This window comes from Silene latifolia, chromosome Y, assembly GCF_048544455.1.
Source record: "Silene latifolia isolate original U9 population chromosome Y, ASM4854445v1, whole genome shotgun sequence".
Classification (NCBI taxonomy): Eukaryota; Viridiplantae; Streptophyta; class Magnoliopsida; order Caryophyllales; family Caryophyllaceae; genus Silene; species Silene latifolia.
The window spans coordinates 139,031,651-139,049,036 of NC_133538.1; the positions used below are offsets into that span (position 1 = coordinate 139,031,651).

The 17,386-nt window shown below is 39.2% G+C and overlaps 1 protein-coding gene across 3 annotated transcripts; it reads left to right on the top strand.

Moving 5' to 3' along the window:
* The first annotated feature begins 3,719 nt into the window (after positions 1–3,719).
* Positions 3,720–8,768, top strand: LOC141626385 (NAC domain-containing protein 14-like). 3 transcript variants are annotated; one of them, XM_074440233.1, is made up of 6 exons: positions 3,720–4,089; positions 4,938–5,038; positions 5,358–5,508; positions 6,202–6,546; positions 6,627–7,025; positions 7,685–8,768. In XM_074440233.1, exons 1-6 carry the CDS (start codon positions 4,018–4,020, stop codon positions 8,561–8,563), a joined length of 1,947 nt encoding a protein of 648 aa, XP_074296334.1. In that variant the 5' UTR covers positions 3,720–4,017; the 3' UTR covers positions 8,564–8,768. The 3 variants fall into 3 exon arrangements, with proteins under 3 accessions (XP_074296334.1, XP_074296336.1, XP_074296335.1); XM_074440235.1 differs by having other exon boundaries at positions 3,722–4,089; positions 5,420–5,508; XM_074440234.1 differs by lacking the exon at positions 3,720–4,089 and adding an exon at positions 4,262–4,732.
* The last annotated feature ends 8,618 nt before the right edge of the window (positions 8,769–17,386 follow it).

Below are 17,386 nucleotides of genomic sequence, written 5' to 3' on the forward strand. Positions count from 1 at the left end.
ATCCATCTAATTCCTTACCCCCCATCCCCCAATGTATGAGATTTCATTACCCTTGTTACCCTTCACCCACCTTATTTACCTATCACTACACTTACGACTCCCACCACACCCAACACCATCAAGACGCCATCGCCACCACCACCATCACCAAAACCACCACCACAGCCACTCCACATAAACCATCACCACAACATCACTGCCACAACCACCACGCTGCCACCACCACTACCACAGCCACCCCACTACCACCAGCACCACCACGATGCCACCGCCACCACCACCATCACCACTACCACAACCACCCCTCCTAAACCAACACCATTGCCACCCCACATAAACCACCACCGCAACACCACCTTCATAACCACCATGACGCCACCAGCACCATCACCACCACCACAGCCACCCCACTGCCACCATCACCACCACGCCACCGCCATCACCACCACCACGACCACCAATACCACTACCCCACCTAAACCACCACCCGTAACCAAAATAAACCACAACCCACCACACTTCATTTTATTGATATAACCAAACAACTAGTTAAGTTTTAGGTAATCCCTTACCTTTCCCCCGCTTACCCTTTCTAATTTCCTTTCCCTTTCCCTTTCTCTAACCAAACGCCCCCTTAATCTTTGGGTTGTAATTTGAAAATTAGAAGAAGTTTATCTTCTTTTATCATCCAAGTTTGTTCCTTTCTTCTTTATTGGTACAATTTCTCCCTTATTTACATCTTATTTTCATTTGTTTACATTTCTCATCTTATTTAATTACTCTTTGTTCAAGTCACCATGTTGTTTGTCATTGTTTGCATATTGTTTCCTCTTATTGTTGAATTCTCACCCATGAACATGTGTGAGTAGTCTTATATAGGGTCTAGAGGGAACTTGGGTAATTAAAGGGGATGAATTTGGGTTGTTAACTCTTTAGTGTGGGTGATTATGTGGGTTCTACTCTCATGCATATGAAGTGTTTGTAGAAATGTTTGAATGAAAGTTGAAACATTTCCTTGACATGTTTGGCTTATCTTGGTGCATTATGCTACTGGATGGTCTTAGAAGTGTTATTGAGATGTTTAAATGAAAGTTGAAACCTTTCTTTGACATATTTGGTCCATCTTGGTGCCTATGCTATTGGATAGTCTTTATGCCTTGTTTGTATCAAGTTCACCTTAATCAAGTGACAACTTATTGAGGAACTTAAGGTGACTAAGAAATTAGTCTTAAACCCTTGACCACTATCATCACCCATCTCTTGTTGGACCTTGTTTCCCCCTCTATTTACCCTTGTGAACCTAAAGACCCTAACTTTCCTTATTATTTGTTCCACGTCTTGTTTTAGCATTCGCCTAGTTTATCATTTGCTTTAGTTTTCATCTAGTAGTTAGTATAAACCCAACTATTTGCATTGTTTGACTAAACTAAAGACTTAAACAAACCAAGTATCTAACCCCCGCCATCCTTGTGGATTCGACCCCGATTATACTACTTTAATCGGGTAATTTATAAATAGTTTTTGAGCCAGAAATGACGACTAGAACCGGTCATCACCGTTGGATGCTTGGGTTTACTATGTGCTTAGGAGTCATAGTCTCTCTTATCAGAACCGGTTCACCCATGGTGTTAGATTCTTCAAATTCTTCAAATGGATTTTCAAACACTTCAAAAGTTTTTTGTTGATCACTTACTTCTACCGATGGTGTATCTAATAAACCTCTTCTCCTTAGAGAATTTAGTCTCATTGACGTAGCTTCAATTTCAAGATCAATTGGGTAAGTTGGTTGACCTCGTCTTTGCCGCCTACTCATACAAAATACCTACATGCTCGAAAGAAAAGATTAGTAACAAAAGGACTTACTCTAAACATGAACTAAAGCAATTAATATCTTGCCTTTGCTCCTCGGCAACGGCGCCAAAAACTTGATTGTATGAGTCTTAACCTCGCAAGTGCACGTATCGTTGCACTAGTAAGGGTCGAACACGGGGAGCGAAATGAGACTACTAATCGTTCCGTCTAATAGTTTAGCTAAGTCTAATAAGAGCAAGTTAGGGGTATTATCTAACAACTAAGCTAAATAACATGTAGTAAATAAACTAAGTAATGCTAAGATCAAGAAACAAGCGATTGAATATGGCTCTAATCGATAAATGAGAGGATTAGGGTGTGACTTCAACCACCAACGCTCGTGATTCACCATTCAATTTCGTTATTTAGTTGTCAAAGGGTAGATGTCGGGAAGAACGCCTCTAGGTCGCCTATTCTCTCCCTCTCGGGTTCACAATAGGACACTAGTACTATTAATCCAACTCCCTTCTGGGCTCATGGATCAAAATCCCAATTCTAGGGTCAAGGCTCACCGAAATTGGCCTATTTCCGCTCACCTCTCACAAGGACTCAAGTCATTAGGTCTGCGATAGTCCTCGGTCATCCCACTCCCTCTCCCAAGGGTCGATTTCAAACCGATAACTAAAGACACCCTTCTCAATTTCTCCCTCCCGGGTTCAACTCAAGTAGGCAACTACTTTACATGAAGTGCATCAACTCCAAGCCTAGCCAACTTTCATTGACAGTCAAGCGTCTAAAGTCAACTACAAACTTCATGGAGCAATAACAAGTCAATCCCCTTAGTTAACCCAACAAATCCCTTTTTAACAATTAATTTAGTGAAATCAAATAGGTGAACAATTCATATTGGGGGTCTAATCACACCCTAGTAAATAGACTACTCACTATTCATGTTTGTTGTGGCAAGACAATTAATAAAGTTGGATGCTTTGGCAATAAACATGATGATAATATGATTTCTACAATAAAACATGCAATTGGCAACAATTATGATGACAATATACTAATTAAACCTCAATTAAAATGGAGTTAAGCAAAAAGATGGTAACTTTAATTATAAGCAATGTAAACATTCAACAACAAGAGAAACACAAACTAAGGAAAATAAAATTGATGAATAAAAAGAAAATAAAGAATAGTAAAGGAAATAAACCAATAATGAATAAAATGAAGAACAAGAGATTGAACTTTCTCCCCCCCAAATATTTCTCCAACTACTCACTTTTGATCTAAAAACAAGTATATGGAATTATGTTCTCTACACTTAGGTTTAACTATTTATACAAAGAGGTTCAACAACAAGATTACAAATGTCGAATTTGAAAATAAGCCCAACGGCCCTCTATCCGGCGTTCCCAACGCTGGCCGCACAAATGAACGTCAGACGGTGGGTGATGCGACTTGCTAGAGGAGGATACGCCCACAAGGCTTAATTATTCGATACACCCCGTCCATTTGTACATTGGCTGAGGAAGATACACCCACCACAAGGCTTGGGATAGCTTTAAGACGGCTTCAAATTTTCGCCTTCTCTTCTCACAAATAGTTCCGTCCTCCATGCGACCTCTTAGTTCACCTAGAAAAGCGTGAAATGTTATGATAATCTTGCAAGGCAATGTGTAAAGTGGGTAAATGCAAATTGATTATAGACTAAGGCTAAATTAGCTTAAGAGTGCAACAAGTTGAGATAAAGTGAATGGTTTTTGGTCAAAATTGTAGGGATAACGTATTTATCAAGGTGTTACACCCATAATTCACAAACTCGAAATTGAGCCGAAATAACCGAACTCGTAACCTGCTCGCATGACCCGTTTGAGAGGTCTACCCAACCGTCTACTTCTCTCCTCTTCCTTACTCAGCCCTTCGTATTCAAAGACCCGAATGTCGTCAAACTGAGTCACTTTAGTCACTTTAAAAAGTGCACACAAACCCAAATGACTAAATGAGCAAAAAGAAAACAAAACCCAGATAATAATTTTTGCCTTAATTGACCTTATTTCAATGTTATAGGCTTATAGCATCATAAATTGAGAAAAAGGTTGAAACTTTGAGTAAAAAAAATAGAAAAAATGGGAGGTTTAAGCATGTTGGAGAATTTACCACTTGGGTTCAGGTTTAGGCCTACTGATGTTGAGCTTATTGATCATTATCTTAGATTGAAGATTAATGGCAAACATGATCAAGTTGCTTGTATTAATGAGGTTGATATTTGCAGGGTTGAGCCTTGGGATCTTCCTGGTAATTACACTCCTTTACTTTTTTATTATTTTTGTAATTTCTCTCCCTCTTTTCTTGGTTAATTATATATTCATGGTATTCTTGTGATCTTTTTAGGTTTGATTTGTTACTAGTATTGTAAGGGGTTGGTTCATGATTGATTGTTCAGCAAGGGTTTGAAATGTACGCCCTTCGTCGCAATCATTTGTTTACCTTTAATCAAAATACCCAAATAAAAATGTAGCCAGTTGATTGGGCCGGAGGTAGTATTTTTCAGTTAGTCATATCATCTCTGAATACATAGTCAATTCACGACAAACGACAACATTGCCCCTTGCCTCAATGGTTCCCATAAATTGCTTGTAAGGGGGTCGAATGTCCACAGCCTTACCCTTGTACTAGCAACACGAAAAGACCTTTCTGAATGACCTTAGATGAAAATTGTGTTGAGAACTGCCTCGAATGATGGTTGCACATTAAAAAGAAGCGCAACCAGTTTTGTAAGGCACTGTTCTTTGTTCCATAATAATCGGAAACCAAAGAATAATGATTCTTTGTTTCAGTTACTCGTCTATATTTCATAAACGTATCTGTTTCTCATGAATTGAAGGGATGACATATGAAATGTGTTTTTAATTGCTGGTTGTCGCTAGTTATTTGCATGGTAATTTACTAATTTGATGCTCATAAACTCTCATTTAGAGGGTCAAAACCTTAAGCATGTATATGAGCAAACTTGAGCTAGGAATGGCATCTTTTTTTATCATTCATAATGTATTGTGATAGTTAATAATGTGATAAGTAGCAAATTCTGTAAGCAGTTTTTTTCGGCTGATAAAGGGTAATTTTGTATATTTGATTTGCTTCAGATTTGTCAGCTATCAAGACATGATAATGAATGGTTTTCCTTCTGTCCTCGTGACCGGAAGTATTCAAATGGTCAGAGGTCAAACCGAGCAACTGGAGCGGGGTATTTTTTTTTTTTTTTTTTTTTTTTGATAAGGTAAAGAAACTAGGTTAACCGAAATTAACCTATAACATCCTCTCGGATGCAAAATGGTAAACGAAAGTAAAAACTTTCAAAATACCACAGAAAAAACATAAAAGACCAAGAACAAAAGACTCTCACAAAGTGAGTCTAACTCTTCAAAAGAAAAAACCCCAAAAAACAAATCAACATTGTAGACGGAAAAGACAAGAATGCATATCCCAAAAATGAATCTGATAAGAACTAGCAATACCTTGAAAATACTGACTTACTGATAAGTAAGTTCGACTGGCAAGGACAGGACTATTAAATCAAGGAAAATGGGTTTGATTGGGATGAAGAAGACCCTTGTGTTTTATACAGGGAGAGCGCCGAAAGGGGAGCGCACCAGTTGGGTCATCCACGAGTACCGGCCACTTCTGCAGGAGCTTGATGGTACAAATCCAGGGCAGGTATATCTCTAATCTAACTTTCTTATGAGTTACATCACTTACATGTAGTTAAGCACTCAATTCTCACTCTTTATTATACTGTATGTTTTTGTCTGCTTCAGACTGCTTGATAATGCTATATTGCTCTGAACTTCTGAAGTACGGTTGGTAGTCTCTGTCTATCAGGTTATAACTCGTATGGAAACTGGATTTTGTACTCGGGGTAATGTTGTTGTATCAAGGTGCTTTTCTGGACACTGGTCTGACAACCACTACGATTGTTACTATGGAAACTCTCTGATTTTACGTAATTTCACCTCACTCAAGACTTAGGAGGAAAATGATATCCCACAGAGAAGAGTGATGGAAGATACAAGGGGCGGCAAAAAAATCTTCTAATAATACATTGTTATCTGTCCTGTTATCCATGCCAAATGTGGCTGGCATTAGCTATATGGTGTTATGTGTTACAATTTTAAGAATTCAGCTACTTATCTAATTGTAGCTGGACATATTTTTAAAGTTGCTTAGTAAGAATTCAGTTGTAATTACTGATTGGCGATGATGGGAAATACATATGGAAAAATGCTGCTCTAGTTTGAGTGCATATTTATGCTAAATGCCAATTATAATAAATTTATGGGTATGTTCTTCAAAGTTTATTAGCTGAACTCCTGGTGCTGTAGTTTTTCTAATCATCTTTTTTTTTTTCAGGGGGATTTTATCCTCTGTCGCTTGTTCAAAAAAAGTGATGAGCTGAAAGAAGATGAAAATGATGATGGTTGCAACATCGATGAAATGGAAACGGGTGTTTTATCTCCATATCCAACTAATATCTCACAAGAGGATGCACGCTCTGGACCAGCTTTTGTACAGGCCTCTCCAGGGTCTGTTGAACAACCTTTAGAGCAACATAAGACATCAAAGAATCTGATGGTAAAAACTTCTGATAGTTTAACATCTGAGGCTACAAAGCCTACAATACCTGATTATTCTCATAGCCATATCCATGGCAATATTCGTGACAAATCTTATGGCAATGAAGAAATAGCTCACGAGGTGATTATTTCAGAAATTTGTTTTATGTACTTTTGGATTGTCGCCATTTAATTTTACCGACTTAAATTTATCCTTTTCAGGTGAATTCACGTATTGCTGCGACTATCCCTCCCGATGCTCCTTGTGAGACAAGTTTTCCTGCGACTGAAGTTGTGGAATATAATCATGATGATTTCCTGAAGTTGCAGATGCACTCGAACCAGGGTATGGCTGGCATGGAAGCTCTTTTCACTACAGATATAGGTGATGGTCAAATTGGGTTCCACTTTCAGGACATTGATGGAAGAGATCCTATATCCAACTTCCTTAATTCTGTAGTTAATCAAGACGACCCTCTCCACTTGAAAGTAGATAGTCATGGCGCTCCTTTGAATGAAAAGGAAATGCGAGAGGATGCTGATCTAATGCGCTGGAAGAAACCACCTATCTATAAAAGTGGATCATGCAGTGGGTCTGATGTTCAAGTACCTCATTTGCAGGTAAGCTATACATTCCATGCTGCTGTTGATTCTTGTTCTAAATCTCAGAGATGTCCTGTTGTGTTAGGAAACTCGTCACTATGTCTCTGACTTGGCTACTGGTCATGACCTAATTGGGGAAAAAAAGGATAACTACATAGTTCATACCTCGTACATAACTACCAAAATTTGTCTACAATTACATTCTCCAAAGTCGGATTCAAGAAAAAGTGATGAAATAACTAAACTACCCTTTGGCTAAGAGAAAATATAGGCACTGCAATTGGTATGAAAAGTGGTGCTTCCTTAACTAGGGGGAATATGAGATCTTCACTTTTTTCAGTTACCACAGTTACGGGATAATTAATTTGGAATAGACTAGCTAAGAAATGAGGACAATGTAACCGGGATGGAGTAAAAATTGTCAGATGCTATAATTGTTCTGCTGACTATTTTGGAATTCTGTATTCTGAATGGAAGGAAGACTGTATCGAAATCACCTTAAATTTGGCAGTGATTTTCAAATGAGTTACCCTGAAGAGCTTAACCATTGTCAGAGACAGTCTTTTTTTTTTTTTTTTTTTTTTTTTTTTTTTTTTTTTTTTTTTTTTTTTATAGCAATTTCTCATATTAGATAAAGAGAAGCAGAAGCATGTGATGATCTTGTTTCTTTCATACAGCATGACGTTGGTCGCATTGGGTGCAAAACCTCTCACTGTAACGAACTGGAGTTGAGTGCGAAACCTGTAAAGAATAGCGCTTACACGGATAATGAAGATCTCTTCTCTGATGCTGCTCTGGAACGTTTCTGCAACCTATCTAATGTAGACAATGAATTCTTTGATCAAAACAGCCTAGTAAAGGCTGAAGATGATAATTACATTGTTGGATCCAAAATCCAGCTAAGATCCAATGGGCGGCGTACAGAGCCACAGCCTACAAACCGTGTGCATCAGGGAACTGCATCGCGGAGAATACATTTAGCAACAGATGCTGAGGGCAAAGTCCCCAAGGCTGTAGAGAAAGAGACCGATTTAACAGCTTCCGAGGGAAGTTGTTTGTCCATAGAATCTGAGGAGAGAGGCGGCTTAGATCAGAGCTATTTTACTAGCGCTTCTCATGAGGATCTCACATCCATCGATGAACTCAATGACAATCCTGCTCCCACTCACGAGAGAAGCCCTTCCATAAATGATGGTCAAGCTGAAGCTGATGAAACTGGAATCAAGATCAGACCCCGTTTCTGCAATATTCATCTTGTCCCCACAAACTGTGATAAGCAAGGTGCCGCCTCGAAGAGACTTCGTTGGCAAATGCTATCTTCTGAAAGCTCTGATGCTGAAGATGATAACAGTAAACCATTGGTTGCTGATATTAGCAATTTGTTTGAGGAGATTGGTCAGAACTGGTGTGCTGATATTTCTGATATACAGCCAAAGTTGATGTCGAGATCGATGGGATTCAGATGGCGCTCAGCTCTGTATATTTGTATGATACTCTTATTCATGGTTGCTTTCTCGTTCATGATCTTCAAACTCGAAATGCAATTTATTTTGTGAATATGCCGCTAGTGTAGCTGTAGATAGGTCTGTGGTTAGGCTGTCAGGTTTCCTCTTATGATAATATGTGATGCAGAATACTTGAATCTTCTTTTGGTAGACAGTATTGTCTCAATCTACGATGTTACTCATTTTATACCGTATAAGAGATTGTTGTAGACATCAACTTAATGTTAAAAAGCTCTAGCTCACTTCTGTGATTTTATTTTGTTGCCTCCAATCAAGTAACTAACAAAACCATCTCATACAATACTCATGCCTCATTTATTTGCAGCAAACATAGTAGAAATAGGGCAATCATGCTAATTTATTTTTACTGCGTGTTACAGATTTCCAGTAACAAACTCATTTTATTCGACTACTTGACCAGCGACTATAAAAGAGGAGACTAAATGTTACTGCTTATGATTTTTTTTGAAGGAAAAGGATAGTAATATTACTAAGATGAAAGAACAGAGTCCAAATCAACAAGAGGAACAATATGCTCCGGAATCGCACCCACCCAAAACCGTGTCGAGTAATCAACCGGCATTAGATGAGCCATCCCATGAGCCACACTATTACCATCCCTACGAACAAAATTAAAACGAATACAAACAAAGGAAGTAGCAATCTCGAAGATAGTATCACCGACCCTACCAAAGTAGTTAGCCGGGGTACTCTTCGACTTCAACATAGTAATCAAAGTTGACACAAACACACACAACTAGATGTCTAGTTGAAACTATGAATTGGGTTCCCTGATCATCAAAGAAATAAACAGTAGCAGCGCGCTTATCTTCAGCATCGTTATGTGATCTTATTCAAGATTGCATGGTTCAAGGAGAAACCTCTGATAGTCGGTTGTCCTGGTGCCCTGACTGAAACTACAGCCGGAGGAATTTTGTCACCCCCTTCAATTTGCGTTGTGCCAGAGGAAAATGTGTATGGTGGATTGGTGGCCCATTTCTACCAAATACTGGGACCATGAGCTTTATACAGGTCCGTCATAGCTCCATTTCATATCAGACATTTATTCCACCTTGTATTCCTATTTCTAGACAGTACTTCCTCCATTCAACTCCACTCTATCACTTTACTTTTTCACGTTTGGCAACGCGTGTTTTATGCGGCAAATATCGTTAGCTACGTATTTACAAAAATTATAAAAGTTAGATATTTTTAATGTACTCATAAAGACGAATTAAATAAGATCTCACATAAATATATTTTCACTTATGTACTGAGAGAAATTGAAGTTGAATGTTTAATTGTAGATAGTGTAGAAAATTGAAAGTGGTAGAATGGAGTTGAATGGAGGAAGTATATTACTAGTATCGATAAACTCATAGTGCATGCCAGAGGCAGTTTTAGGATTTGATGGAAGAGGGTGCGTAAAATTTTTTAACAATGAAAATATCGAATTATATGAAAAAAAAAAAAATTGTTTAGTTGGACAAAATGTATGATATATAACATTAAATAAAAATGGTTCAATACAAGGATAGAAGTCTAGACCTGGCAAAACGGGTCAACGGGACGGGTTCAGGTCGGGTCAATTCGGGTCTCTCGTTGAGTTCGAGTTAATTCGGGTCGGCACGGGTCTTTTCGGGTTTCGGATCTGTTTTGGGTTTGTTGTCGGGTCTGTTTCGGGTCAAACGGGTCGGGTTGTTTCGGGTCGGATCATTTTCGGGTCAATGAATAATAGAGAAATAGTCATTTCAAGTCTTTTCGGTTCAATTAGAGTTATATTTTGTCGAGTCATTTTCGGGTTTGGTGGTTTCGGATCGGGTCATTTTCGGATCGGGCCAGTATGGGTTAAGAAAGCTCGGGTCAAGTTCGGGTCGGGTCAATTTGGGTTTCCGGGTCATATTCGGGTGATGTAGTTCGGGTCACTTCGGGTCTCGGACCAGCTTTTTCGGATCGGGTCAATCGGGTCGGGTTGCTTCTGCCAGGTCTAGATAGAACCCATGACCTCTAACTAAGAAATAGTTTTAATAACCACTAAACCCACATAACTAATGTGCTCATTTACTAAAGAATACTTCCTCCATTCAACTTCATTCTACCTATTTCAATTTTCTACACTATTCAGAATTAAACATTCAATTTCAATTTTCTCTCAATCCATAAGTGGAAATATATTCATGTGGGATCTTGTTTGATTCGTCTTTACGAGTACATTACAGATATCTAACTTTCATAATTTTTGCAAATACGTAGCTAACGATATTTACCGCGTAAAACACGCGTTGACAAACGTGAAAAAGTAAAGTGGTAGAGTGGAGTTGAATGGAGGAAGTACATAATTATTTTTCGGAAAAGGGCCTGCACCCCCGCCAAAAACGCCACTGGTGCATGCATACGATATAAACACGTAATGTGAGTGTACGGCGTACACTACTTGTACATGAGTATATTTTAATCAAACGACATGATGCGAATACCTACTGAATACATGACAGACGCGAGTCAATTCATGGTTCTCTGGGGTCGAGCAAATTCCACCATAACCCAATTCTAGTTGATACCTTGATACCTTTACCAGTCTCCATGTGACTTGCTGGTTGAGACATTGGTGCATCAACCTCAAATCACCGGTTCAAGGCTTGGCATGCACATTATTGTGCGGATGATGATTATAACAAGATACCTTGATATAAACCTGGCAAAAGCACCCGATCCGATTAACCCGACCCAAAAAGGCTGACTCGAGACCTGAAAATCCAAAATGACCCGTCCTGACCCGAACATGACCCGAGCTTTCTTGACCCGACCTGAAAATGACCTGATCGGAAACCACCAAACCCGAAAATGACCCGACCAAATATAACTCTAACTGAACCGAAAAGACTTGAAATAGCTAATTCTCTATTATTCATTGACTCGAAAATGACCCGACTCGAAACGACCCGACCAACAAACCCGAAACCCAAACTGACCCGACCCGAATTGGCCCGACCCGAACCCGACCCGCTGACCCATTTTCCCAGGTAGTGGCTTAATATCTTTGGATATTTCGGACAGTCGTCCTTTTTTTTTTTTTTTTTTTTTTCTCTTTCTCAAGAGACTATTAATTTACTCGTTTACATCGAATAATGAAGTCAATGATGCAAAATGTGGCGGGAATATCTCCATGATTACAAACAAAGCATGCTCTACTTCGTAATACCATCCCCAAGCAAGGATCGCGCTAACTAAATCGCAACCCAGTTTAACTTTTAATTTCACCTTATTTATCTTGACCCACTTTTATACTTCCAAATAGAAGGTCACGACTTAGATCACCAACCAAATCATTTTCCACTTTTTAACCTTTCCAATCATTTTTCACATTCTCTGCCCTACCAAAACCTCTCTTTTACTTTTTTTTTTATTATTTACTACAAATATATAAATATGCTAAGTGTGAAGTCAAGTCCTACTAGCCGTCTTTTCTTTTTCTCATTTTGTGTGTCTAGCAAATGATATGGTGTCATGTGTCAAGTCATAACATTTGTGTAGGAAGTCATGAAGTGACCTGATTTTGGAGGAAGTCACTCTAATTTTTTTATTAATTGTAGATTAAGGAGACCCATTCCTTCATGACTTAATTGACAACCTTACTCGGGAATAGTCTAAGAGTTTAAGAATCATGATATGAAAACAAGTTGAGAATCTTATGCAATAGAAAGCAGAAAGTATTGGGGTCACCCTGTCTTTCTAGACTAAAGCTTTTGATATGGAGGGTTTTAAAATGTGTTGTTAATTTGGTCAATACCAAATTAATTTGGTCAATACGGATGGTATGCTTGAGAAAGAACACACAGTCCACTGAGAGAAAAACAAAACATTAACTTAAAAACACCCAAATCGATTTCCCAAAACCCTAACCACCTAAACCCGAACACCACCGCCATATTTTCTTCGTTTCTCGCCGGCGGCCTCACCAGCACCCTTCAGGTCGCCGGCGAGAAGCTCCAAGCTTCCATATTTCGAAAAAGTTTCGGTGGTTGTCTGTCCAGATTCCGTCTTTGTGGTGGTCGGATGTTACCTCGCTTCCCGTCCTCCTTTTGTCACTTCTGAATCGGTCATACGGTTTCTTTGTGTTCATTTTAATTTCTCTGAGTTGTGGTTTGTTATCTTGCTTTTATAATTTGTTTGATTTTAGTAATATTGCTTTGGTGCGTGTTTGTTAGGTGTACTCTGTTGGTGTTGTTTAATTGCTGCTTTTTCTAAACCTTTTCTATCAGCTAGATCGACTACCTCATGAATCATACATCTTGTGTCGATTTTCTTGAGTTCTTTGGTTATTTCCATGGTTGTGTTGTGTCAGAGGATGATGATTGCTTGAATCTTGTTTGTTCCCTTTTAGATGCTTCCCTCATTTTTAAAATTCATGCCTTTAAAGACTTAGGTAATGACCTTTTTAGACAAAATCAGTTTGTCGAGGCGAGTGCCTGCTATGACAAAGCATGTCGTCTCTTGAGTGATGTTCTGAAGGATGTGTCCGATCTTGATTTAAACTCTCTTTCAAGCCTAGCAATTTCTTTGTCTTTAAATTTAGCTGCTTCTACTATTAAATTACGTGCTTTCGATGAGGCATTAATTCTATGTTCGATGGTTTTGAATTTTTATCCTCGCCATGCCAAGGCCCTCTTTCGTAAAGCTGTCGCTCTTAGAAGTTTGAAGAAGATATCTGAGGCTCGCTGCACTTTGGAGGAGGCAGTCTCGGTGGAGCCTCGAAATAAGGATATTCTTCGTGAATTGGATGAAGTTAGAAAGCTTCATGTTTTTAACCTAAATGGTAAGCGTGTGGTGGACGATTCTTTTGAAGCTAATGATATTCGAAAAGGGAAATGGCCTATTTCTTCGCTGGTATGTCAAGAAGCCAGTGGCTTAAATAATGTTACTATGGCTGAAAACCGTGATCAACAGAATTGGTGTGCTAGCCAATCTACTTCATCTATAATAGATAAAAAGGATTTGGGTTGTACTAGTTCTTATCATTTTGACCCCCTTAGCAAGAACAAGAAAGGTAAGAATTCGATCCATCATGCCGAGCCTGCTGTGGATACTATGTCCGTGCCTTTTGAGATAGGGAATCAAGTTGCTCGTAGTAGCACGGAGTTGTTGCCTGCTGATATAAATGCTCCTTAGAATGAAAGTAACAAGATTTCTGACATGAATACGGATTCCGCCACAATCTCTGCAACTCAACCATCTTTGTCAGTTAAGAGTGATTGTAACCGCTTTGGTACCTCTACCCTTGGCTCTACCAAATACTCCTTCTCCAACAAAAAACAGGCCCATAAAAATTTGTTTCTATCGTCCAACGATTACGAGAACTTATTGCTAGGAAGGAAGCTGCAATTTTTTCATCCAAAATATGGGGCCTCTTTAATAGTTCGCCCCCTATTCTCTAAAACTTCTACCTCGACGGGAACTCCCCATGAAAGTTCTTCATGTGAAGCCGCGGTTCCCTTTTCGTCTCCTCTGCCCGTGAATCTTTGTACAGCCATGGACATTTCACTAGGACAGCCGAAGAACTTCACTGATGAAGAGGATGAGCCTCTTGAAGTCAAGAGACCATGCTTATCGACTGAGAGGATTTTCGATCCCATCATTGAGGTTAGAGAGGTTTAAATGGTCAAAAATACACGTTTGGAGCAGTTTGGAATGGACAGTTCTGACCATTTGTCAAGTCAAAGTTCGTTTACCTTTTCAGCCGTGAAGACACACTTAAGCAAGATTTGTAGCCGACATTTAATGGGTCGTGATCGCGCTAAATTCAAGAATAAATCAATGGTAATGGTTGGAGGTTCTACTGTCTACTCCAGATTTACGACTCCGAAAATGGTTGTCAGCTCTAAAAGAAAAGAAGATTGTCCAATCCAGTTCGATGCCTTCTACCATTCACCGCGTAAGAGGCGTCGTCTTTGTATTTCTACCGAGTTTGTTTGTATTACTAGTTATGTTAGTTGGGTTTCTTTTAGTTTAGGGGCATCTAATGCCCCTCGGTTTGCGCTTTAGTTGGTGTGTATGTAATAGAACCTTATCTTTCTATAAAATAGTACACGTTTGTCTAAAAAAATAAAAAAAAGATATGGAGGGTTTTAGCATATTCTCATTTTACAAAGCGACTTGTTTGTGACAGACATTATCCGTCACAAGCTGAAGACGGATAGTTTCCCTCTCACAATAATGCAAGTGGGAGGGCAAAGGGGGGAAAATGGAGCATCCCATGGATAGGGACACTTGCATATTGTGAGAGAGGTACTATCCGTCTTCAGCTTGTAACGGATAGTGTCTGTCTTCAATGAGAATTTGTGCTCATTTTATGGATGTGAAACTTTACCTTTTTCGAAAAACAAAGAGACTATTTCGGAAGGAAAATGAGTTGACACCACCGGTGACACCCAATCTCGACGCCACTCTCTCACATGCAATAAGTGGGGACCCTTTCAATAAATAATGCATATGAGAGGGTGGCGCCAATGTTGTTAAAATCGCGATCCGGATCGTAGAATCGTACAATTCTACGATCCAAAAATAGATAAACGATCCAAATCGCTCATAGGATCGTTATGGGGTAGAATCGGTCAAAATCGGTCAAAATCGTAGAATCGTTGTACACTCGTACGATTATATGTTTTTCCTATAATAAATGCCTTTTTATGTAATAGGCCAATGGTTCACATGTTCTTACAACTTTTTAAGGCCTATTACACTCTTAATTCCCTTTCTTTCATTGACTTATGTGACCACTTAGTTATGTTAAATCGTTTGACTAACAAAAATAAGAAAAATAAAGTAAAAATGACATAAAAATAAGCCCGAAGTAAACTGGTAAACCCAACTTCCTAATTTTATTTCTTTTGTCAAATACCCACGAACCCTAACTCCCAATTTAACATTCAACAATCTGCTATAATTACCCATCACCAATGAACCCTAAATAAGTTTTGATGACTAGTGTTGAAGTAGTATGTTGTCCGAGACTTCAATTGTCCTTGTCACTATTTTTTCAACAATAAGCTTTGATAACTAGTGTAACACCCCCATATTCAGAGGAGCCTTAACTAGGCCTTCCTTAGGATATAAGGGCGTTACCATCTCGGTTGCCCGAGGACAGTAATAATCAGACGTCAATAAAAGAACTTTAATATTGTATTACAAGTGATTTAAACCAACAAACTATATAAAATACACAACTCGAGACTATCGGCTATGACTATCAAATCTTGTGAAGACTCATCCCCTTTGGACTCGGCTATCAACAACATCAACACCGCTAAGACCAACTGCTCACCATAAGGGATCACGGCAGACACATAACAAACAAACAACCATACAAGGTCAGTACTGAGATAAGATAAGACAATGGCAACTGAAATCAACAATACAAATAATACCAGTTGTCCCAACCACATTCACAACAATCCAACCAACTCTGTCACTGACTGTCCACTGGACCAGCCCTGCCAGTGGGGGACCGCAGCCGTACCCACCAAATCCCCGCTCATCAAATCGAGCGATAACCCTGTCCATTAATGTGCACATCCCCTTCCGTGGCGGGTTCCACGAAGGGCGAAACTAGGGCGTGAAGCCACTCCCGCAAGTGACCCCACTCAGCCGAGAACGCATCTCGAGAACCAATCAACAACAATCACAACCACAATCACAATACAATTATTATAGCAAACAACCAAACACAACACAAACCCACAATATCCGACACACTAGACCATCTACGTAAACCGAGTAGGCGAACCTACCTAAGCAACCGCAACCAATCCACGCCGACAGATAACATATCCAGCGACCAAGCAAAGCCTATAACCAGCATACAAATATCTATTACTAACAAGCAAACCCTAACTATAGAGACAAAGGCACGGATGATGACTATGACATACCTATTAGGGAGAAACTCAGCAAAAGACCGCTACCCGACTCAAGAGGCGCTCTCCTAAGGCACAAGAATCTTCACAAAGGTTTCCATGGAGGTTTTGAGGTGAAGGGAAGGGAAAGAGGCGACTGAAAGATAGGAGGAAAGTGGCGAAAGTGATTTGCGGATTTAACAAAACGCGATATAAAACCCTCGCTGAAAACCCGGCACTCGATCGAGTACCCAACATACTCGATCGAGTAGCCCCCTACTCGATCGAGTAACCTAGCTACTCGATCGAGTAGCCTCTGCTCTATCGAGTACCACCCTTAACACGCACCCCAAGATGGTTTTGGCATACTTTCCTAAGATTACTCCCGCTCCCAAGGACAGTCAATGATGGTCATGAAGGAAATGTAGATTCATATACATATTAACATACTCATATATGTCATAATTAATTTGTCATAAAATTAAAACGGATTTTATGCATGCAAACAATAATATAAGAGAAGAGAAATCAAGTCCTTACATTGTAGATTTCGGTTATATTGGGCACAAGAGAGATCACCTTTCTCTCTTGTTCTTGAGCTTTTCCTTATGGATGAACCAAGATGCAAGTGTAGGATCTCTCCCTAAGCTTTATACCCAAGGCTTTCTCTTAATTTAATTAATATTACAAAACTAGTATAATATTAATTAGGTAGAAAATTGAACCAAAATATTTATATAACTCTTGAATATTTTCGGTTTTTGGGGAGGAAGAAGATGGGAGTTTTTATCTCTCTAAAACTCATATTTTAGATGGTGGAAAGAATGAATAAATAATAATCTTTCATTATTGTATATTAGGTAAAATTGAGAGGAAAAACAATTAGTTTTTCCACTCTCAAAACCGCCCAAAGGAGAGAGGTAGGAGAGCCAATGCATGCCCTCATTTGTCTTCACAATGTATTATAGGGTTGCATGGCTAC

Bases quoted from the DNA above. Each gene is read 5' to 3' on its own strand.
- LOC141626385 (XM_074440233.1), top strand. From the start codon at position 4,018: ATGGCAAACATGATCAAGTTGCTTGTATTAATGAGGTTGATATTTGCA. The intron at 4,090-4,937 runs GTAATTACACTC...GATTTGCTTCAG, and splicing joins TGAGCCTTGGGATCTTCCTG to ATTTGTCAGCTATCAAGACA. The intron at 6,547-6,626 runs GTGATTATTTCA...TATCCTTTTCAG, and splicing joins ATGAAGAAATAGCTCACGAG to GTGAATTCACGTATTGCTGC.